Here is a 24,983-nt window from a genome sequence, read left to right as displayed (position 1 = left end):
ACAGCGGAATCAAAAGCCTTGCCAGCAAACAGGGCCTGAAGAGATTCAAAAGTCCTGCTTTTGATTCCCTGAACCAGTTCGAAATCAAACACCCGACCTGTTTTGAAGACGTCTTCATTTAATGTCCTAAACGTACCGACTGTTTTCTGAAGAATGCAAAAGAAATGGTGTCTGGAGACTGAATCCAGCAGCAAAATGTTGACGTTAAGCCGAACTTGCTTTGGAGTTGCAGTCCTCTTGGCTTCTTCTGTTGAGCGCAAAACTGGAGGGAGAATAAGAAGCTGCTTGACCAGCCTCCCTTTCTGATTTCTGCACTTGAGTAAGCAGTATCCATGATGATAGACCATATAATCCACCAGTAGTTTTGCGTTAATAAAAGCTGCAAGCAGGTCTGCTGAGTTAAAGGATTCCCACTGGTAATCTCCTGTGTCTTCTCGGTATAACCCTAAAAACAAAGGTCCTGTGCACAGGTCACTGTGACATGTAACTCTGGGGTTACTTGGATTGTATTTCTGAATGAAAAAAAAAACAATGAAAAATGTTGTTAACACAGGTCTGAACTGATTCAGTGAAGATTCGATTTTTGTTAGGTACCCTTTATAAATGAAGTACTGTACAGTACTCTCTCAGTATACTGCCCTGTTATGTTTCTAAATAAAAAGGGCATTACAGAAAGATGTTTATGACATCAGCACATACAGTACAGATTGCAAGCTATGAGAGACTAATATAGTACAAAGTATCCATTTAAGACCACTGACACAGTCTATTTTGTGACCATAACAGAGATAGTACGGTAGTAGCACTTTATTACATTTTGAGACTTACATTAATGGCACAAATAATGTCCGGGTGTTTTTGAGAACAGTTTGCAGGCCTGTCGGTGAATAGTTTTTTCATCAAGTTGCAAGACCCCGGTATGAAGTCTGCTCTGCGACACTTCACTGCTTCTTTGTCGGGTGCATTGATGCTGGGGTCCAGTTTAAAAACAGGGCAAGTGTCAAACTGGGCTTCATTCCTGCTTTCTGTTCTGTCCAATACAACTTTATTCTATTAAACAAATATACATATATGTTAGTATGAAAGAGTTAATATGTTTTTTTTTCTATTGTTCTCTTATCAACTTTAAATACTAAATTTGAATGTCATCTCACTGTTGCAACCTACAAACCATCTGAAATTAAATGGATTGCTGCTGTCTAGCTAATTACCTGTTTTCACTCTGTGAAGCTAAACGGCACATACTGATCCCTGGAGGTGAAACACAGCACATGGCCTTGTCTGGTGCCTGACTAGGAGCTGCTGTGGCTCTGTGAGGCAAACCAACCATTTATAAACCAGGACAGTTAATCTGCAATATTATGTACATCCTTTTTTTTTTTGCTTGACTCACAATGTATAATGCATTGCAGAAATTATTCAAACTTGTCCAAAAGCAGGTGATTCAATTCACTTAACTGGGAGGAAATACTTTTTAAGTAGCTGGTGAAACAGCTTTCTTTACATTTTTTAATTAAAGACATAAACCAACAATATGTTTACTTTACCACACTTCGTTCAAAATCCTTATGAACTTGCATAGGGATCACAATCCTATCTTCAATTAACCATACATAGATCTGAAAATAAATATACATACAGTTAGTTATTAACAAATTGGGCTATTCCATAATTATTTGAAATGTATCATTGCTGTATTTTCCACAAATCGGATTGATGAAAAGTAAATAACAGCCAACAGCAAATATTTAACTTCAGTTTTGTTTTGTTCTCAGTGCTGCCACCTTCTGATGCACTTTTGTAATACAGTGGTTTCTTTGTTACTGATTCAAGGTTTTAATGGATTATTTCAACAAAAACCACAAAACCTGTGCACAGGAACCACAGTTTGTATTATTTATTTATTTATGTATTGCTATAAAAAAGCAAAATCCAAGTCAAGTCAATTCTAACATAGATTTATTTGGTACACGTGAAAGTGTATTACTGTAACGTGCAGTCAAAAAACTACTTTAGGAAGTTATTATTTTCATTATTATGGATGTTATTTGTTTGTTTGTTTATTGTTTAGTTCAGAATGGAAGGACATGGAAATGTATAACACTGATTTAAAAATAAAGGCAGAAAAACAAACAAACAATCTAATATGTTTAGCTGCTGTCCTGTAACATAACATTTCAAATCTTTAAAATACTGCAGACCAAAGAAAAACATCTAAACACAGGCTGAGAAAGGTCATTTACACTCTCTATGAATCTGCAAATGTCTATATGTATAATGTAAAACAATTATGGTATATATGCATTTATATTAAAAGTATTAATGTCGGCATATCGCCATGGTCTTTAATAATGTATATAACTGGCTACTCAGCAAGAAATAATAATGGCATTATTGATTCATGTAAAAAAAACTATAATTGAATACATTTAAGTACAGTCGGCCTATCACATAGTTAGAAGACAGTCAGTGTAGCTTCCTACGCCTGTGCGGATGCACCTGACAGCGAACATTCGGGTTCCAATGACCTTACTCTGTTTGATTGTATCTCTGTTAAAAATCACAACATACAGAAAAGTCATTAACATCAAAAATATATTTTGTACCGGTAACAATGTTGTCGGAACTTACCAATGGTGTGATAAAAGAAAGAAGAAACAGGATCAACAAAACGATTTTGACTTTTAAAACACTTCCGAATTGTCGCATAGTACAAACCCTTTGTTTTCTAGTAAAGCTCTGTTACTAGGATGATTTATAAGCTGCTTTACTTAAAATGTCATTTCATTTTATTAATATAGCACTGTCAGTCGAATTAGTAGGCTGTTAAAAATTATTGTTATTTACTTATGTTCATTTTGTCACAAAACATATGCCTAAACTCTGCTCTAGTTTTTCGGTCATTGAAAGAAGCCGAACAGGACTGTAAACTTCAAAGGTGCTTTCGGATTGATTCTGCGCAGTTGAACTGCGCAGCTCGCACCAGGACTCGCGTCCCCCACCTGGTAGTTTCATGAATCAAACTCGGTTGCTGTTTACATGAGGAATGTATACTGGTCTGTGCGCGAACATACATAATTTCAAAGACTTCCACCTCCTTTTCTATTCTGTTGTTCAGACTTATTTGATTATAGCGACAATGTCGGAATCCTTGTAAACACGAACACATGAATGAAATTAGCGATACTTTGTTTTGTTTAATTCAGTATTGTTGAAAACAAGATGAAATATAAACGCTTTTTGAAATCATTCAAATAAAAATATTGACACCGATACATAGAAAGCAATATTTCATATAGTAGTGTGTACAAATCACACTGTTGGTCACGTAACGACAAGGTATGCGCTATTTCACAGGACTTATTCTGTCCCTTGCATGCGTAACTTGGCATGAATCGACAGATAGCTAAACATGAGGAGCTTAAATGACGAATCAGGCGCAGAAGTAAAATAAAGATGTCTTTACTTGAATGTCTTGATTCTCATTATCCACTCCGTGACAATGTGAAACTGAAATACACACACAAAACAGTATGTGCTTAATAAACAATACTGTACATAAACATAAATGTGCTTTACCACATAAAAGGTGTAACTCAATACAGCTGGTTATGCATATGAGAAGGCTAGTAAAACAGCTATGCAGGCTACATAGCTACCAGCTAACAAAGCACATGGAAAGTTATCATTAGCTAGCATCGCTTACAGAAACATGCAAATTAACAGGGGTGAGCTGCTTATGTTACACAGCCTCACAAATATGTTTCACAATCTAACAAATATGCTTGAAATTATTACTAGATGACTTGAACAAACATTAAAACTTACAAGCAAAGCTTCTCCAAGGCTCAGCACGGTCAGATGGCAGTAGATTGCAATGCTTACTGTATGTTTACTTGTAAATACTAATAAAAATGGCAGGTCTGAACTATGACCTCTAAGTCACATGACTTCAATTGGCCAATAAAGAAAATGCAATGAATTGTAATAGAAATAACCTGAATGTCCTTAAACGACCACTAGGTGGCTCTAAAAAAATAAGCAGTAATTACATATAACATGACACTCCCCGCCTGGTATTGAACAAATACCACTATTAATTTTTCAACATATACCGTAAGGTAGTAGGGAATGTGGCATAAACTAAGATGAGGCGATGCAAAGTCCCATAAAGACCATCTCTATGGTGACATGAGAAGTACCACTTCGGAAACTGGCCTGAAGAAGGTTCTTGGCGTTCCATGTTTAGTGACTTTCAGCTCAACCTTCCTAACCTTTCCGTCACTGTCAAGAAATGCCTCTGTGACGAGCGCCAAGGGCCACTCGTTCCGCTTTACTTGGCTATCTTTTAGCAGGACCAGGTCGCCCACTTTAATGTTGGGACGATCCTCTTGCCATTTGCTGCGACTCTGGAGAGTTGCTAAGTATTCTCGCCTCCACCTCTCCCAAAAGGTGTTAGCGAGATGCTGAACTTTCTTCCACTGCTGACGGTAGAGATCTGTGTTGTCAAAGGCTCCCGGAGGTGGTAAAGGAGTGCAGACCTTTTGAGTGAGAACCATAGCAGGGGTCAGCAGGAAAGGTGAGTCTGGATCCGTGGAAATGGGCGTCAAGGGTCTGGCATTCATTATTGTTGTAACTTCTGCCATGAGGGTGGACAGCACCTCATGAGTGAGGCGAGAGGGACCAATTTGTTGGAGCATGGAGTCCAGTATGCGTCTTGAGATCCCAATCATACGTTCCCAAGCTCCGCCCATGTGGGATGAATGCGGTGGGTTAAAGATCCAGGTGCAGCCCTCCTCACCTAAGTACTTTCTCACACTGGGTTTGTTGGTGTCAGCCAGAAGAATCTTCAGTTCTTTGCAAGCCCCTATGAAATTTGTGCCACAGTCTGACCTGATCTGCTTTGCGGGCCCACGAAGAGCGAAGAATCGTCGCAATGCGTTGATAAAACTAGACGTGTCCATGGACTCAATCAATTCAATATGCACAGCTCGAACGCTCATGCAGGTAAAGAGCACTGCCCACCTTTTACTGTTGGCTTGACCTCCTCGTGTGCGGCGAGAAGCGATGGTCCAGGGGCCGAACACATCCAGTCCGACGTATGTAAAGGGTGGTTCTGCGCTAAGGCGGTCTGAGGGGAGGTCTGCCATCTTCTGCTCTGCTGTCCTTCCACTTAGTTTTTTGCAAGTGACACACTTGCGGAGGTTACTGTTGATGCACCTCTTTGCTCCGACAATCCAGATCCCTCCTGTTCGGATAGCTCCCTCTGTGAAAACGCGGCCCTGATGCTTGACTCTTTCATGGTAGTAGTTTGTGAGTAGAGTAGCAACATGACTGCGGCCAGGTATGATGAGGGGGTGTTTCTCTGCTGTGTTTAGGGCAGAATGTTTTAGCCGTCCTCCAATCCTCAGGAGGCCCTCTTCATCAATGATGGGGTTGAGCTTTCTCAATGGACTGTTTTTTGGAATTTCCTTTCCCTTTTCCAAGCAGGTAAATTCCACCTTATAGGCCTCTCTTTGGGTGCATCCAATAATGACAGCTTTGGCTTTGGCAAGCTCATCACTTGTATGAGGCTTGGTGCAGTGATGCCAGCCATTGCAGTTCTCTTTCTGCTCGTGGTCAGTAGTCTTGTAACAATGGCTGATATGGACGAGGGAAGCCACGGCGCGTGTGAGGGATTTCCAAGAGGAAAACCGTCCAAAGCGATAGGCTCCGAGACCAATATTCTGACATGTAGTGACATGTGAACGTACCTCTACGTCCGACTCAGGATCGATGAGTTCGTACGACATCTCTTCTGTGGTACGAGTCTCCCCAGTATGCAACAGGAAAGCAGGTCCTGTAAGCCATGTAGTTTGGGACAAGTGAGCAGCGGGCACAGACCGTGTAGCAATATCCGCTGGATTCTGGGCTGTATGAACATAGTGCCACTGTTCAGGACGTGAGAACCTTCTGATCCGTTGTACTCTATTGCTGACGTACACATAGAACCTTCTGGTTTGGTTACAGATGTACCCCAACACCACTTTGCTATCTGTATAGAACTCCACAGCACCTAGCTCGATGTCCATCTCGCATACGATCAGCTCTGCGACCTCAACTGCCAGAACGGCAGCACCTAGCTCCAATCTTGGGATTGTGTGGACGGACTGCGGAGCCAACTTTGCCCTTCCTAGGATGAAACCAACATGCCATACTCCTTCGTGATCCATTACCCTCAGATATGCTACAGCAGCTATGGCCTTTACTGAAGCATCTGAGAAGATGTGAATTTCTTTCCTTTGAGCTTTCGAGAGGAAGGTTGCAGTGTAAGCACGAGGTGTTTCAAACTGTTGAAGGTCTTGCAAGGAGTCCCTCCATGCATTCCATTCAGCCTCCTTTTCCTGTGGGAGAGGAGTGTCCCAGTCAAGGGCCACATTAGTGAGTTCTCGTAGTAAGAGTTTACCTTGAATGGTAATGGGTGCCACAAAGCCAAGAGGGTCGAACAGGCTGTTGATGGTCGCTAAGACACCTCTACGTGTGAATGGCTTTTCACTTGTTGTTACGCAGAATGTAAATGCATCCCGTTTGAGGTTCCAGCTCAATCCAAGACTGCGCTGTACGGGGGGTGAGTCAACATCAAGATCTAAATCCTTTAGATCCTTCGCATGATCGTCTGAGGGAAAGGCTTCCATGACCATGGCACTATTTGATGCTACCTTATGGAGTCTCAGGTTGGAGATGGCAAGTGCTTTCTGTGTCCTCTTGAGCAGGTCAATAGCCTCAGCAGCAGTGGGCAAAGACTTGAGCCCGTCGTCAACATAGAAGTCCCTCTCTACGAAGTGCCTGACATCCGCGCCATACTCAACTTCTTCATGACTTGCAGCACACCTGAGACCATAGACTGCGACGGCAGGTGAGGGGCTATTACCGAATACATGCACCTTCATCCTGTACTCGATAATGTCTTTGCTGGAGTCGTTGTCTCTGTACCATAGGAATCTGAGGAAGTTCCTGTGATCTTCCCTGACAAGAAAGCTGTGAAACATCTGCTCGATATCTGCAGTAATGGCAACTCGTTCACATCTGAAGCGTAACAGGACCCCTAGTAGGCTGTTGTTCAGGTTTGGGCCGGTCAACAGCACGTCGTTTAATGAAACGCCAAGATGCTGAGCGCTGGAGTCAAACACGACCCTAATCTGACCTGGCTTACGTGGATGGTACACCCCAAATGTCGGCAGGTACCAGCATTCTTCACCCTCTTTCAGTGGTGGAGCTTGCTCAGCGTGGTCACGGTCAAAGATCTTCTGCATGAAAGCCACAAAGTGGTCCTTCATTTCAGGCTTTTTCTCCAGCGTGCGACAGAGAGATGCAAGACGGCTGAGAGCTTGCTCTCTGTTGTTAGGCAGGTGAGGCCTAGGTGATCTAAACGGAAGAGGTGCCACCCAGCTGTTACTGTCATCCATGAACATCTCCTTGTCCATCAACTCTAGGAATAGCCTGTCTTCGATTGAAGGTGCCATCTTTTCGTCGTCCTTCGTTCTCTCAAAGATTGTGGTTCCCAGTGTGCTGTCTTTGGAGTCCAAGGCAAGGCTGTACGAAGGAAGAGTTTGATAGCTATTCTTTGCGGCGAACTTCTCCTTCAAGTAGAGATGGTTTGGGCATGGACTGAAGTGTGATGGGTGACCATTGTCGAGAACATTTGTCCGATATGTTTTGACCGTTCCTAGCTTGTGCGCTGTACCCAAACAGACGTCGCCGACCACGACCCATCCAAGGTCGAGTCTTTGAGCATATGGGGCATTGTGTGGGCCATTGCGCTGTTCTCTGACCTTATGGACCTGCAGGATGTCACGCCCCAGTAAGAGGAGAATCTGGGCATTCGGGTCTAGTGCCGGGATAAGGTGAGCAATAGACTTCATATGGGAGTGGTGTTTCGCAGCCTCTGGAGTGGGTATCTCTGACCTATCATCCGGCATATGATTGCACTCAATGAGCGTGGGAAGTAGCACACTCGTCCCTCCATCTAAAGACTCAGCAAGGAAACCAGTGGCTCTTCTCCCAGACGTCTCTGTGACTCCTGAACATGTGCGAAGAGTGTAGGGAGAGTCTGTCCCTTCGAGGTTGAATAGGTCAAAGAACTCAGACCTGGCAAGTGACTTATTGCTCTGGTCGTCGAGGATTGCATATACTCTTGCTGACCTCTCTGAATTACCTTTTGGGAACACCTTTATCAGGCAGATTTTAGAGCATGACTTAGGGCTTAGGCCTTCTCCACAGACTTCTGTGCATTTGGAGTTGACATCGGATGGGGGTTTCTCTCCTTCTTCCTCCCCGCCATGCTCTGAGTCTGGGCCTTTTAAGGTCCAAGGGGCTGGACCAGGGTGGAGGGCTGTGACATGTCTATCGCTGTTACATTCTTTGCACTGGACAGCTACCTTGCAGTCCTTCGCAAAGTGATTATTAGATGAGCAGCATCTGAAACAGGTTCCATTTTCTTTGAGGAATGCTTTCCGCTCTTCAAGGGTCTTACTTCGGAAGCCTCGGCAACGCTTCAGAGGATGAGGCTTTTTGTGAATAGGGCATTGTCTGTCCACATCTGGCCTACCTTTAGGGCTCTCAGTACGACTGGAGGTAGGTGTAGGGGTGATCTCTGTCTTGTGTGCAGAGACATGGCTCTTAGTGTGTCCGTACCTTTTACCAGGCAGCTCACTCCTTAATGGACTTGCACTAGCTGAGCAAAGGTTGAAGCTGGGATCATTTCTGGTGTGAGCTTCTCTGCAAACGAAACTGGTAAAGAATGAGAATGGAGGAAATGGAACATGGAACTGTCGCTTGTACTGAGATCCCCGCGCCATCCATTTCTCTTGTAGCCCATATGGCAACTTCTCTACAATAGGGTTGACGCCCCGTGCAGTGTCCAGGTAGGTGAGCCCAGGTAGGTAGCCCTCTGACTTGGCACACTCTAATTCTCGCAGCAGATCTCCAAGCTCTCTAAGTTTTAGGGGATCTTTATTGCTGATCTTGGGAAACTTCTCCAACTTCTCAAAAAGAGCCTTTTCTATTACCTCAGGTGAGCCGTAGCACTCCTCCAAGCGCTCCCAAGCCATCTTAAGCCCAGCGGCCGGTTGACTGACATGAACAGCTCTGATCCTCTTCACGTGTTCTGAAGATTGAGGCCCTAACCACTTTGTTAGGAGATCGAGCTCTTCGCTGGCGGTTAAATGCAGACCTTCCATTGCATTGGTGAAAGAAGACTTCCAAGCCCAGTAATTCTCTGGGCAGTCATCGAACTTGACGAGCCCAGAGTTCACGAGCTCACGGCGCACTAAGTACATTGCAATGTCATTCATACCTGTTGTGTTGTGAGTGGGTACCTGTGGTATTGCCTTGCTGGGAAATGGCGTGCGTGGCTGTAGAGCAGGGTCGAAATGGGCTGCTGGCAGGTGCATGTTATCCCCGCTTACGTCTCTTAAAGGGAGCTTGTTTGGTTTGGGGTTCTGCCTTGGTCTGTCACCGGCACGAGTGATGTGGTGAAGTGCATCTGTTTGGACTTGATCACTGCAGTCGTCATGTAGTTGAAGTGGCGGTGTGAATGGTTCCAGGCTATGCAGCGACAGCTGACTTGAATGTAGTTTGGAGTGATGCTCAACGTAATCTGAGGTGAGCTTCTTTGAATCGTGAGGGGTGAATCCAATGTCCACTTTCCTACCGTCTTCTCCTTGCTCCAGTTCTGCTGCCGCGATTTCGAGAACTTCGGCCTCTGCCGTGGCTGCAGCAACTTCCTTTTCATGTTGCAGAATAGCTAAAGCGGCTTCCATATGAGCCTCTTGTACTTTCAATTGGGCCTTTTCTACCATAACTTCTGTTTCCCTCTTAACAAAGGCAGAGCGAGCGCGTGCAGCTTCCACTCTAGCGCGTGCTTTAGCTGCTGTCATAGAAGCAGATAACTTGCTAGATCCTCTGGAAGAACTAGATATGACTGATTTGCTAGATGCTTTGGAAGAAACAGATACAACCGACCTGGTCTCCAGTGACTGCTGCAGATCTGCGGTATCTTTGAGTTGAGGTGCTTCCTGCATCTCCTTTTTACCCCCGTTGTCTGTCATCTTACTTGTTGACCTTTCTTAGGTCAAAGGAGCGTGATGAATTTGGAAGCAGAGGGAGAACGAGTGGTAGCTGTTTTTAACTGTGGTCTGATTTCCTTGAAACTACTGTGCAGAGCCCGCCGTGATGCTGCTTTTTCACTATTCTGTCCCTTGCATGCGTAACTTGGCATGAATCGACAGATAGCTAAACATGAGGAGCTTAAATGACGAATCAGGCGCAGAAGTAAAATAAAGATGTCTTTACTTGAATGTCTTGATTCTCATTATCCACTCCGTGACAATGTGAAACTGAAATACACACACAAAACAGTATGTGCTTAATAAACAATACTGTACATAAACATAAATGTGCTTTACCACATAAAAGGTGTAACTCAATACAGCTGGTTATGCATATGAGAAGGCTAGTAAAACAGCTATGCAGGCTACATAGCTACCAGCTAACAAAGCACATGGAAAGTTATCATTAGCTAGCATCGCTTACAGAAACATGCAAATTAACAGGGGTGAGCTGCTTATGTTACACAGCCTCACAAATATGTTTCACAATCTAACAAATATGCTTGAAATTATTACTAGATGACTTGAACAAACATTAAAACTTACAAGCAAAGCTTCTCCAAGGCTCAGCACGGTCAGATGGCAGTAGATTGCAATGCTTACTGTATGTTTACTTGTAAATACTAATAAAAATGGCAGGTCTGAACTATGACCTCTAAGTCACATGACTTCAATTGGCCAATAAAGAAAATGCAATGAATTGTAATAGAAATAACCTGAATGTCCTTAAACGACCACTAGGTGGCTCTAAAAAAATAAGCAGTAATTACATATAACATGACAGGACTAATCCCGATTTCAAGGGGTATTCTCCTATTGCTGCAGTTACCCTTATAAAAGTCCTCCATAGTATAGCCAAGTGTAATAAAGCATAGTAAAAACACGGAAAACCATTGCAATGCAGGTAAAGCATTTGGTAAATTTGTACAGCTTGATGTAAAGTTTTAACAGACACAAAGCAATCTCAGCACATAACAGGCAGAAGAAGTGATAATGAGGAGCAAGGCTGGGCGGCTGGGCAAGCAAAACAGAAGGAGAGTAACAGGTGCAGCTGATTCAAGAGAATTAATAGCAATGACTGCCCTATAACAACAGTACAATATTTAGCGCTTGCATACATACATACATACATACATACATAAAACCGCCCTGTGCGCTTAGAAATGTAGTTATGATAGGATGGGATTTTTCTACTTTCCACTTCAAAAAAGATCCACTGCAGTGTTTACACTGTGCAGGCCTACGTTTTTGGCTCACGTAGTTCGTTAATTTCCGTAAACTATCGGCTCCTCTTCGAGTATTTCCCAGGTGTGAGTGCAGTCAGCAGGCGGAGTGAGAGAGCAGCTGACTGTGGTATCTGTAAATGGAGAAGTGAGTTTGGTAGTAAATCAATCAGTTTGAGTCGGTGAATGGTCTAACGTGCACATCGAAATTTGCTTGATTATAACAGTACACATATTCAGCAAGAGAAAACATGAAGGGCGCTTGCTGGTAAGTTTTACACCGTAACAGTTAAGAAAATGAAAAAAAAAGTACTGTCGTGAATTTTTATAAATAAGTGAAGGGAAGTTTTTGGTCTGGGTAAGTTAAGGATATCTTTAAATGCTGTATTCACACATTTAGATGACAAAACACTTATCGTGGGACACGATTGTATTGTTTTGTGTACTTTTTTTTTTAAATAACAGCACATTTTCTCCTTGTATATTTATTGTTCAGTGTACAAAATACTTTTAATATGCTTCATTTTAAGTATGGTTAAAACAAACGTCTCTATAGTGCATTTTAATAAAAACAAACCAGTTCACATTTACGTACGTAGCAAACATTCACTGCAAAATGCAGTGTTTAAAATGAACACAGTACAGTGATTGTTTGATTAACGACGCCTGTTTGTAGAATATAACCATAACACAAAGTGTTTAACGCGTTTTTCTTGTGCTACAAGTATGATATAAACAATCGTACATGTTCAAATACCTTATAAATGCTAATGTTGTGGCAGTGTGCCGTTGTAAAACATCCATCACTCCACCATTGTTCATATCCCAGCCCTCTCTCTTCCTTCCCTCATTAATATTCTATCTCTTAACCCATCTCTCGCTCTCTCGTTCCACTAATTTACTAAGATTTTATATACCATGATATGTGATGCAGACATCTAAAATGTCATTTACAGTAGACCCTGATATTTATATTATACAGGCGTCTTTGTAACTTGTATCAGATGAAATGAGCTATTTTGAATAATTAATCTTTTACATACCATGTGTATGTATGTGTATGTATATATATATATATATATGTGTGTGTGTGTGTGTGTGTGTGTGTCTATATATATATATTAATGAAAAACGTTTGCAATATCATTTTGTAGTTTGATTACATGATGTTAAATAAAATATCTAAATTATGTTCATTTTTTTTTTTAAATGTTGTCTCTATCCTAAAATTCTAGGAGATGCAAAACATTTGGCCTTAGCGCTCTCTGTGTGTGTGTATCATACAAAATATATAAGTGCTATGAAGATACAAGCCACTCACACCCACCCTATACAATAGTCTACATATATAATTTAAAAGTTTAGTTGTTTGTCAATATGTAAAGTATGTCTTATCTGTCAATTTGCAGTACTGATAACCTCATAGAAAAAAACATGTGCAAGCACCAAATAAACTAATGCAGCAGCACTCTTAATTGTGATGAAAATACAAATAACTTGACTTTTATTAGCCTGCGCTTGCTCGGATGCATGGGTGTTTCTCATTTGTAGCAAAAGCATTGGCAAAGGTTGTAGTTGGTCATGCAGATTGATCAAAGAAGAAAATGCAGGAGATTGAATTTACAATAAAAACTGACCGGGGGTGGGGTGGGGATTTGCAGCGCAAGAATCAAAACAAGACGTTGTTAATCAGTCCCAAACCTAAAGTATTTTTCTAATTGCGTGGCGTTATGTTAACGACTACCTGCAGCAGGAAGCTTGGCAAATAGATCTACTGTGAAATTACTCAAGCAGGTATGATTGTCATCTCAGAAGTAAAATGTAATGCAATACAGACACATTTGCATTGGGGTGTGAAGAAGAGAACTTTGTAGTGTGGCATCCTTTTGTGTTGCGTGGAGACAAAGCATTGGTATCAAACAACACCTACCTACTGTCTGACACACATTACAGCAGATCATATCCATAAATCATTCATGAGACCGGCAGTACGTGCTACCTCTATTTACTGGCACAATAATGGTTATGAATATGGCCTTTTGTACAAACATAAAGCATCAGGGTTCAAAATACTGCACCATGTCATTTCTTTTAGGACACTTCCTAAATGCCAAGAAAATAGCTTCTAATGAGATATCTTAACCACAGATTATGGGAAATTGTATGATTGTACATTTGCACAGTAAGCATGTTTTATTTCTCTGCCAATTAACTTGATACCCTGAAGGTTTATAAATCTATTTAAGCCAATAATATATTGACAATATCAGAGGTCAATACTAGAAAAACAGGCCAAATATTAATTTCTTTGCTTAGCTGTTTTATTGTATCAAAATCATTTTTTTTCTAAATGTATCATTCCACTTCCAGTCCATATATTCCAGTCCCCCAGAGTACAGGTAGTTTCACATTTGAAGACATTTGCTTTGTCCTTGATACAGCTAGAACACGTTATCTTTTATATGGTAATTTTTTTTTTCTTCGACAATGTATTTATGACCTTTTGTTAAGACAAAAAGTCTCACAATTTAATACAGTAACTATCCCAAACTATGTAACCCTAATATGCTTTGTTTTATATCTTGTAGAGAAAATGTGTGTAGGGCAATTTCCAGTTTTTTTTGTATTAAGCACTTTGTGAAGAACTTAAAGAATAGTGACGGTTTTGTGACTAAAAAATAGCTATGGGGAGGGAGTTGCTTCAGAGTCTTAACAAAATAGAGAGCAGTCACTGCCAGAAATCACCAAGGCCTCCTCAGGGCAAGATATGAAAGAGACCCTACGTGTCCAGCCCAATAGGTAATATGGTATTTTTAATGCCCATTAAGATAGTGCGTGAGGTTTTAAGAGCTCTAGAATTGTAACTGCAAAAATAAAAAGATCACCAGTAACATGTTCACTTTAGTCAATAGTCAAAGTTTTTTTCTTTCTGAGCTTTTGTCTATTGGCTAGTCTACAAATGGGCGAATTGCCTTATCTACTAGTTGAGCGTCCCCTGTAATGCTGAGATAAGAAATAGGATGACCACTGCATTGCATTTTGGTCCTTTCCAAGTTTTACTGTGGACATAATTATTCATAATTGAGCAAGTGCAAGCAATATACTGTAGTGATCTTAGAAGTACTAAAAGATATGTATTAAATTAAATGACAAACGTTTAGACTAGAAGTCTCTTCGTATTTCTAAATTCAGCACTATTGAGTGTTTAATAGTTATGGATCAATAGTCAGTTTTGCAATAGGGTTCTTCCATCCCTGATATGAATAGCTTGCAGTATGAACTGTTGCTTTTATTTGTGCAATTGTTGTTTTCTCTTTAAATGTAACACTTAAATACACTCCAGGGGAATTTGCTGGGTGACCTTGGCCTCCTTTAAGTGAATTAGTGATTTTTTTCCAGGTGTTATTGAGTATTGACTTTCTTCTTTGTCTTTCTCTACATTTATATGAAATCCTGTTCTTGCAATAATTGCTGTATCTTTGGAACCTGTGCCTGAGGATTTTTATATTTGTATTCCATATGACACCTGTAATGGATTGTTAATATTAGGAGTAGATAAACTCATTACCTTTTGTATTACAGATTTAATACTGCATGTGCAATCCAATGATGAAGTACTTTAGGACTTGGTCAGGGTCACATTTGTTGAATTTAGTAATTAAGGACATGGCTGCTACTAAAGATCTGGAATGGATTATTGATGTTGCCTTCCTGTTGTGTGTGTTTTTTTTGTTTTGTTTTTTTTTGCGGGGGTGGGGGTTTGTTTTGTGATGTTGGCAGTTTTATTTTCTTGACCAGGATTGTGAAAATTGCTCACTTGAGTGAAAAAATACATATTGTTTTTAGTAGTTTCCAATTATTAGTAACACAAATACTGTAGCTGAAGTTCATATAGACTAAAAACATGCGGACATGCATGTAGCTAACTGGTGTTGAAGTGGCAGTGACGGTGATGAGTGTTAAAGCATCATATTACGCTGCAGAAAATGTTAAATGCTGCTTAGACTGATGGACCCTACTTGTGCAGCCACCTGCAGTGCATTAAAATCTGTCCTGCTCCAAGCAGAGAGAGTTTGTGATTAATGTTGTTTAAAACTACTAGGGCCAGAATTCAATCTATTTAATTAAGTCAAATTAAGTTTATGGTGCCGCTATACTAAGATGACCCACAAATGTATATAATTAATAGAGAGAGAGAGAGAGAGAGAGAGAGAGAGAGAGAGAGAGAGAGAGATGTATCTAGATATAGACAGAGAGAGAGAAATTTAGTGGTAGTGCTGTATGTATGTGTGTATATAAGTGCTGATGCAATTGGGATGAACAACACTTTAATATCTCAAGGCATGTGCAAAACAACTGTGTAGCTTTTTCAAGACTATGTGAACTATTTTACTGCTTGTCATAATTGAGAGATACAGCAGGGGATTTGGAGGAAGAAGTTGCATTGCAATTTTTAAGCTCTCCATATGAAATTCAGCATCCAGTGTGCTGTATGGGCACTCTGCCCTTTTTGGATTGGAGATTTTACTAACAATTGATCTATAGTGTGTTTTACTTGACTGGTCGTTATCATTGCACCGAATGGAAACAACGATCAGTTGAGCTGCCAGTTTTATAAGAGTCAGACAGCCTCCGCCAAAAGATTGAAAAATCTGTTCTGTCTAGGCAGCCCTTTGAGAGAAATTAAAGAGAAACCAACTGGAAAATTGGTCCAGAAAACATTGGGTAAATGAAGCTGAAAGAGGAAAGGGTCTTACTTAATATTATATAGTAATTTAAAAAAGGGCTATCTGTCCAAAGTAGCCATCTGTTTCTCTGTAAGCCTCATTTGCTTTATATATAGTGTAAGCCCAAGTTGCTTTTTAAGACTATAAAAATTGTGACCTGCTTTAGCAATGTGACACTTCGTACTGTTCGGTGAGCCAGTTTAAATGTTAAGTGTCTAGTTTTATAATACAAAGCTGAAAGTAATCTTCAGTACCTCTGCTCCGGGGTGGTCTGAATCTTCACACAGTGCACGTACCTTCAGCTGCCTTGTCTGATGTATAGTCAAGGTCAAGGCGTAGGCTTCATGCCACAGACAGTTCCTTCCTGCGTTGATGGTTAAGAGCAGATATTTGTTGAAGAATGTGAAGGTCAGTCTACGAGTAGGCCTTAAAGAATATAGAGCAGCACAGAAATGTATATTTGTTGAAGAAACTTTTTTTTTTTTTTTAAAGACTAAAACTGACTACAGAATTACTGTATGTTGTATCACATACATCTTCTCTTTTGAATTTCTTTGAGTTTGATTCTTTCAAAAAAGTGATGTTCAAACTTCACATACTGTACAGACACGTGCTGTTTTAGCCTGGGTATTGTGTGTGTGTGTGTATACAGTTGTAGTCAAAAGTTTACATACCCCAATGGAAATGTATAATTTCTAGAAATTTCTCAAACAAAGAATTTTAGGAAAAATCTTTTGTAGCAAAAGTTTTGCTTTTGAGGATGTGAGAAGAAAGATACAAGAAATAGATGTATACAAATATTTATTTCAGCAATTTTTGGGGGCAAAACTCCAAAAATGCTCATTCAAAAGTATTCATACCCTTTGATGCTATGATAGTATTGTCTGCAAGGTGCTAGAAATTTCAATATGATAATGTAGAACCTAATTCTAGAAAAGTATAGAAAATGCTGGATTGTAGGTGAACATTTTTAGAGAGTATAAAAGGCATAGGATGATTGCTGTCATTACCAATAAGTCAATATTGGAAAAAGTAAAGCGCTATCTGAAGGCAGAAAATTATTTATTGTCATAAGGCTGGAGAAGGATACAAGAACATTTCTGAGCATTTGAGTATGCCAATTTCAACTTTCTATTATCAAGAAGTACAATACTCATGGTACAGTCACAGCGCTCCCACGGTCTGGAAGAAAGAAGGTTCTTTTACCAAGAACAAGTAGAAGAATTGTGAGGAAGGTTAATAAAAATATGAGATTGACTGCCAAAGATAATCAAAGTGAATTGGCTGCAAGTGGGGATGCTGGGGTTTCCATTTCAACCATAGGTCGAGTATTGCATGGTGAAGGTGTGTGTGTGTGTATATATATATATATATATATATATATATATATATATATATATATAATTACAGACGTGCTCAAATTTGTTGGTACCCCTCCACAAAAAACGAAGAATGCACAATTTTCTCTGAAATAACTTTTGTCAGTTTCAAGTAATTGGCATCCACCATTGTTTATTCCATATTTAATAGAAATCAGACTTTGCTTTTGATTTTTTATTCAACATAATATTGTAAATAATAAAACAAATGAAAATGGCATGGACAAAAATGATGGGACCGCTAACCTGATATTTTGTTGCACAACCTTTAGAGGCAATCACTGCAATCAAACGTTTTCTGTAGCTCTCAATGAGACTTCTGCACCTGTTAACAGGTAGTTTGGCCCACTCTTCCTGAGCAAACTGCTCCAGCTGTCTCAGGTTTGATGGGTGCCTTCTCCAGACTGCAAGTTTCAGCTCTTTCCATAGATGTTCGATAGGATTCAGGTCAGGACTCATAGAAGGCCACTTCAGAATAGTCCGATGTTTTGTTCTTATCCATTCTTGGGTGCTTTTAGCTGTGTGTTTTGGGTCATTATCCTGTTGGAGGACCCATGACCTGCGACTGAGACAGAGCTTTCTGACACTGGGCAGTACGTTTCGCTCCAGAATGCCTTATTATTATTATTATTATTATTATTATTATTATTATTATTATTATTTATTTCTTAGCAGACGCCCTTATCCAGGGCGACTTACAATCGTAAGCAAATACATTTCAAGTGTTACAATACAAGTAATATAATAAGAGCAAGAAGTACAATAACTTTTGTTCAAGCAAAGTACAAGTGTGACAAACCACAATTCAATAATACAGCAGATAATAGTGATAGTTACATCAGGGTATGATTAAATAGTGATAGTTACATCAGGATATGATTAAATACAAAGTACTACAGGTTAAACACTTGGCAGATTACAGTATTCTGAAGTACAGGATTAAATGCAGTAAAATAGGGGCAGATAAGAGCAAAATAAAGCACATTTACATGAAGGGTGATAGTGTCCCAGGATACAAACAGAGGAGTTCTACAGGTGTTGTTTGAAGAGGTGAGTCTTAAGGAGGCGCCGGAATGTGGTCAGGGACTGGGCAGTCCTGACATCTGTAGGAAGGTCATTCCACCAATGCGGAGCAAGGGTGGAGAAGGAGCGGGCTCTGGAGGCAGGGGAGCGTAGCGGAGGTAGAGCTAGTCTTCTAGTGCAGGCGGAGAGGTCGAGTGGGGGTGTAGGGAGAGATGAGGGTCTGGAGGTAGCTGGGTGCAGTCTGGTCAGTGCTAGTACAAGAGTCTTGAACTGGATGCGAGCGGTGATCGGGAGCCAGTGGAGCGAGCGGAGTAGTGGAGTAGCGTGGGCGAAGCGAGGCAGAGAGAACACCAGGCGGGCAGCAGAGTTCTGGATGAGCTGGAGTGGACGGGTGGCGGACGCAGGGAGGCCAGCCAGGAGGGAGTTGCAGTAGTCTAGGCGGGCGAGTACCAGGAGCTGGGTAGCATAGTTGGTGAGGAAGGGTCGGATTCTTCGGATGTTGCTCAGGAAGAATCGGCAAGTGCGTGCCAGAGTGGAGATGTGCTGGGAATAAGAGAGGCAGGGGTCCAGGGTGACTCCAAGGTTCTTAGCTGAGGAAGAGGGAGAGAGTGTGGTAGATTCAAGATAGTCTTGAGATTTCATTGTGCCTTGCACAGATTCAAGGCACCCTGTGCCAGGCGCAGCAAAGCAGCCCCAAAACATAACCGAGCCTCCTCCATGTTTCACTGTAGGTATGGTGATCTTTTCTTTGAAAGCTTCATTTTTTCGTCTGTGAACATAGAGCTTATGTGACTTGCCAAAAAGCTCCAGTTTTGACTCATCTGTCCAAAGGACATTCTCCCAGAAGGATTGTGGCTTGTCAATATGCATTTTAGCAAATTCCAGTCTGGCTTTTTTATGTTTTTCTGTCAAAAGTGGAGTCCTCCTGAGTCTTCTTCCATGGAGCCCACTTTCGCTCAAAAAGCGACGGATGGTGCGATCAGAAACTGACGTACCTTCACCTTGGAGTTCAGCTTGTATCTCTTTGGCAGTTATCCTTGGTTCTTTTTCTACCATTCGCACTATCCTTCTGTTCAATCTGGGGTCGATTTTCCTCTTGCGGCCGCGCCCAGGGAGGTTGGCTACAGTTCCATGGACCTTAAACTTCTTAATAATATTTGCAACTGTTGTCACAGGAACATCAAGCTGCTTGGAGATGGTCTTGTAGCCTTTACCTTTACCATGCTTGTCTATTATTTTCTTTCTGATCTCCTCAGACAACTCTCTCCTTTGCTTTCTCTGGTCCATGTTCAGCGTGGTGCACACAATGATACCAAACAGCACAGTGACTACTTTTCTCCATTTAAATAGGCTGAATGACTGATTACAAGATTGGAGACATGTGTGATACTAATTAAAGAAACTAATTAGTTTGAAATATCACTATAATCCAATTATTTATTATCTTTTCTAAGGGGTACCAACAAATGTGTCCAGGCCATTTTAGAATATCTTTGTAGAATAAACAATAATTCATCTCTCTTCACAGCTTCTTTGCTTTATTCTATGACATAGCAAAGGCATGCAAGTATACATGATAAAATATCTTTTAATTTCATCACTTTTCAGGAGGAATGAAGCATTATTTCAATGAGCTGTAAGGGTACCAACAAATTTGAGCACGTCTGTGTATATATATATATATATATATATACACAGTGCCTTGCAAAAGTTTTCAGACCCCTGACCAATTCTCTCATATTACTGAATTACAAATGGTACATTGAAATTTCGATATTTTATTTTAAAACACTGAAACTCAAAATCCTATTATTGTAAGGTGACATTGGTTTTATGTTGGGAAATATTTTTAAGAATAATAAAAAACTGATGAAAGAAATTGCCATAACGAGGACACCATTACCTTACCATTGGCCTTCACCTGTGAACCATTAAAGTTGCTGTCACATTTTCTGGATAAAAACCCCACTGTTGAAGGATCATTGGTCAGGCTGTGAATCTGAAGGAAAATGAAGACCAAAGAGCATTCTACAGAAGTTAGAGATAAAGTAATACAAATGCATAGATTAGGGAAAGGGTACAAAATAATATCCAAGTGTTTGGATATCCCAGTGAGCACAGTTGGATCAATAATCAGGAAGTGGAAGCTGCATCACACCACCCAGGCACTGCCAAGAAAAGGCCATCCTTCAAAACTCAGCGCTCAAACAAGAAGGAAACTTGTGAGAGAAGCCACAGAGAGGCCAACAATCACTTTGAAGGAGCTACAGAGTTCAGTGGCTGGGAGTGGAGTAATGGTGCACCAGTCAACCATATCAAGAGCTCTGCATAACACTGGCCTGTATGGGAGGGTGGCAAGAAAGAAGCCGTTACTCAAAAAGTACCATCTGAAAGCACGTCTGGAGTTTGCCAGAAAGCATGAGAGTGACCCAGCTGCGATGTGGGAAAAGGTTTTGTGGTCAGATGAGACGCTTTTTGGCCAAAACTCAAAGCGCTATGTGTGGCGCAAACCTAACACTTGCCATGCCTCAAGACACACCATCCCTACAGTGAAGTATGGTGGCGGCAGCATCATGCTGTGGGGATGCTTCTCATCAGCAGGGACTGGGCATCTTGTTAAAATTGAAGGAAGAGTGGATGGAGCAAAATACAGGTAAATACTGCAAGAGAACCTGCTTCAGTCTGCTAAAAAACTGACGCTGGGAGGAAATTCACCTTTCAGCAGGACAATGATCCCAAGCACAAGGCCAAAGCAACATTGGAGTGGCTCAAGAACAAAAAGGTGAATGTCCTACAGTGGCCCAGTCAAAGTCCTGATCTCAATCCCATTGAGAATCTGTGGCACTATTTGAAAATTGCGGCCCACAAGCGTCGTCCAACCAACCTGAACAACCTGGAGCAAATCTGCCAAGAAGAATTGGCCAAAATCACTCCGACACTGTGTGCAAAGCTGGTACATACTTACCCCAAAAGACTTAAAGCTGTTATTGCAGCGAAAGATGGCTCTACCAAATATTAATGTGTGGGGGTTGAATACTTATGCAAGCAAGATATTTCAGTTTTTTATTTTTCATAAAAATATTTCCCAACATAAAACCAATGTCACCTTACAATAATTGATTTTGAGTTTCAGTGTTTTAAAATAAAATATCAAACAGAACGACATTTCAGTGTACCATTTGTAATTCAGTAATATGAGAGAATTGGTCAGGGGTCTGAATACTTTTGCAAGGCACTGTATATAGATATATAGATAGATAATGTATATATGTATGGAAAGAAAACAAAACACATTTCTCAATGTCTAAGGAAGTATTGTTGTTTCCATCTGAAATGTACTTTGCAAATCTGTGTTGAAGTGCATACGGTCAGACCCTTTTTAATGATGCACGAATATCCTGGTAAAATATACCTACACTAAAATGCAAGACAAGTGTTGATACAACATACACACAGACATACATATTTTTTATTATTATTTGTTTATTTAGCAGACGCCTTTATCCAAGGCGACTTACAGAGACTAGGGTGTGTGAACTATGCATCAGCTGCAGAATCACTTACAAGTACGTCTCACCCGAAAGACGGAGCACAAGGAGGTTAAGTGACTTGCTCAGGGTCACACAATGAGTCAGTGGCTGAGGTGGGATTTGAACCGGGGACCTCCTGGTTACAAACCCATTTCTTTAACCACTGGACCACACAGCCTCAGCGATTTGCAATGATTACAATCATTTATAATATAATGTATTTTTATTTTACTGTTCATGATACTACAGCTTATTAGAATTCTTAAAGATGAAGTAGCTTTGTGGAGTTCTGTAATGTACTGTATTGCAATACTTTGTGTCGGAGCAAGTATACCTTACAACCACTGGTGTGTGAGAGGACCTGGCATTGTGTTGAAAGCTCACAGCACAGACATGTAGACTAAACCTCTGGGCCACTCGCACCAAGTAAAAGTAAGAGCAGTGATGCATGCATTGATTTGTCCAATGGTAGATTTTTTTTCTTTTCTTTGATGGCATAATTATAATGTGCCATATTTTAATAAAAATGGAATTTCTGCATTCCATAATCTGGTGGAGATTTTGTGGACCAATCAATTATAGAAAATGTTTGTCACCAACACACTGCTTAACAAACACTCCTACTGTATCAGCGGATGATATATGGATATTACATACAGGGGTGTGTGCCTGTGTTGATATAATAATGATTAGTAGCCACTGACATCCTCTAGTTTAGTTGGCATTACGTGATTCAGTTAAAATTGGCAGGATGTTAATGAAATGAACAAATGCTTTTCTGTTTGTCAATGACGTTCTTCTAACCTTGCAGATGAGCTGACACCTCTGTTATGCGGTCAAGATGGCATGCACTGACGTGCCGAGCAACAGCAGCAGGTAGGATAACACCAATGTGTTTACATACCTTCACCATAGCTGTTTATTATGAGTCTTTATGAGCTTAAGGAGTATATAGCTTCAATTACCATTTTATTTATTGTTTCTCCTTTCGTTTTGCTTCATGGTGATTTTAAATTATGTTGGTTGGGAGTGCTGTTGGTCTAATACAGAGGTATCCTTTTTTTTTTTTTTTTTTTTTACCTGTCTACAACTGAACCTACTTCCTTAAAATCATGTAGTAAAGCATTCTTTCAACTTGTCTGGTCTCGCCTCCTCACCCTCTCTTTATATGTGTAGAGTAGGTTGGGTCAGCAGAGTTGAAAGGTCACATGGTTTGAGGAAGTATGTTCACTGATAACTCAATATTAACTAACAGAACCCAGAACCACTCCCAATGTGAACATCATAAAAAGACAAAGGAAAGATGAATAAATAAAACAAAATTTTAAAGCTTCTTGTTCACTACTGTCCATCGACTTTATTAGCTAATAACTTCCTTCAATATGTAAACAAATCTATATTCAGAACTCCCTTTAAACAGCACTGCTGGGCTTCTATTGTACGTTTTTACAAGTGTAACATTTCTGGCACAGTGGAATTATGTAGTCATAAGAGGGGAAAAAAGATAGATCCCACACAAAGGGAGTAGCATCATTACCTGAGGTGGTGATGAAAAAAAAGGCCACGACCAATTTTCTTAATTGCAGCATTCCTTTGGGATTGTGTATATTATTATTATGTATTTCTTAGCCGACGCCCTTATCCAGGGCGACTTACAATTTGTTACAAGATATCACATTATTTTTTACATACAATTACCCATACATACAGTTGGGTTTTTACTGGAGCAATCTAGGTAAAGTACCTTGCTCAAGGGTACAGCAGCAGTGTCACCCACCGGGGATTGAACCCACAACCCTCCGGTCAAGAGTCCAGAGCCCTAACCACTACTCCACACTGCTGCCCATATATACGGCTTAGCACTGCCTTGAACACGCAGTCGCTGATGACACGCTTGTAAGAGAGGTACTGAACTACGCCAGTAAACAGGACAGCGTCCACAAACCTGTGCAGCTGTGTGTTACTGTCCGTTTTCTTCTTTTGGATTTTTTTCTGAAGTGATTTAGGTACTAGGAAGCAGCAGCAAGATTTTATCTTAAAATATTTCCAGGTGCCAATTTATAATTCAATTATAAACAACAAGCAAAGAACCAAAAGAGAGAAGAGCACTAGAAAGTCAGATGGGCACTACTGTTAAAGAAAAGAAAAAAATGCAACAACAATCCCAGGTTATAAAGGGCCCATTATGTGCTCAGAAGTTAATGTGAGCTGCAGAGTAACCTCAAGAGGCACTGATACCAGCATGCCTTTTCTGTCATGAGGCTTCTTTTGCCAGTGTTGTTTGCAGTGCTGTCCATTTCAAAATATGCCAGTGATACATTCTGAACTGACTAGTAGTGCATTTTGTTTCCATCTGTTTGTGATCCATCCCATTACCTTCTCCGAATAAAGATGTCAAACCAGTATCGCATCTTATTTCTTAATTGCCATTTCATTTCTCTGTCTGCCTCCTGATAAAGCACTTTACGACTCTCAAATCTGCATTCTGTAAGCTTTCTTTGACGCAGAACTGCAAACCAATAAAAATTGAATCTATCATTTGAAGTGATGATTACCACAACTATCTTGCTGTGGGCTCTTCGTGTGCTTGGGGGCAGTGAGCAGGATTGCCAACTATTTTTACAAAAACCCGCCCACTTCCTGAAAACCCACCCAATCAGTAGCGTAAGTTGTGACATCACAATCACCTCTTATGTTCCCCATTGTAACAAATAGCAACTACACTGTTTGCAATTGCAACTCTTTTGTGTTTTATGTGCTTAATTACCAGGGATCCTAGGAATCGGTTTGCTGCGGAAAAACACAGATTTTCTATGCTGTCGGGTAATTTTAACTATAGAACTCAAACCTAAATATCAGGTTATTAATGGGTTATTACTAAATATCTAAAATATCTAAACTTTTCAAAATATATCCAAATGTAATGTCCGCACAAATGCCCAAAACTAGCCCA

The 24,983-nt window shown here is 40.5% G+C and overlaps 2 protein-coding genes across 11 annotated transcripts in view; one reads left to right on the top strand and one right to left on the bottom strand.

Annotated features, from left to right (window-relative positions):
- Window positions 1-1,547: 1,547 nt before the first annotated feature.
- LOC117406819 (uncharacterized) lies at window positions 1,548-11,267 on the bottom strand. 2 transcript variants are annotated; one of them, XM_058991054.1, is made up of 4 exons: window positions 10,695-11,267; window positions 3,829-10,376; window positions 2,632-3,510; window positions 1,548-1,619 (listed from the first exon to the last, which is right to left on the bottom strand). In XM_058991054.1, the coding sequence occupies exon 2, from the start codon at window positions 10,086-10,088 to the stop codon at window positions 4,182-4,184; it is 5,907 nt and encodes a 1,968-aa protein (XP_058847037.1). In that variant the 5' UTR covers window positions 10,089-10,376; window positions 10,695-11,267; the 3' UTR covers window positions 1,548-1,619; window positions 2,632-3,510; window positions 3,829-4,181. The 2 variants fall into 2 exon arrangements, with proteins under 2 accessions (XP_058847037.1, XP_058847044.1); XM_058991061.1 differs by lacking the exon at window positions 2,632-3,510 and having other exon boundaries at window positions 3,829-11,267.
- Window positions 11,268-11,287: 20 nt separating this feature from the next.
- The window catches only part of LOC117400839 (AF4/FMR2 family member 1-like), an 89,854-nt gene continuing 76,158 nt past the window's right edge, over window positions 11,288-24,983 (top strand). For 8 of the 9 annotated variants that reach the window (XR_009307652.1, XR_009307653.1, XM_058991128.1 and 5 more), the window contains exons 1-2: window positions 11,288-11,639; window positions 22,842-22,906. Coding sequence is in view for 7 of the 9 variants with exons in the window: in XM_058991128.1 (XP_058847111.1) it covers window positions 22,872-22,906 (35 nt within the window). In the remaining 2 variants the exon portion in view is untranslated. The remainder of the gene's footprint in view (window positions 11,640-22,841; window positions 22,907-24,983) is intronic. The other variant, XM_058991078.1, reaches the window with a different exon arrangement.

Source organism: Acipenser ruthenus, chromosome 2 (genome assembly GCF_902713425.1).
Source record: "Acipenser ruthenus chromosome 2, fAciRut3.2 maternal haplotype, whole genome shotgun sequence".
Taxonomy (NCBI): Eukaryota; Metazoa; Chordata; class Actinopteri; order Acipenseriformes; family Acipenseridae; genus Acipenser; species Acipenser ruthenus.
This window is presented reverse-complemented; position numbering and strand designations above follow the sequence as displayed.

Excerpts from the sequence above, each read along its gene's own strand:
- LOC117406819 (XM_058991061.1), bottom strand. The coding sequence starts at position 10,088 with ATGACAGACAACGGGGGTAAAAAGGAGATGCAGGAAGCACCTCAACTC.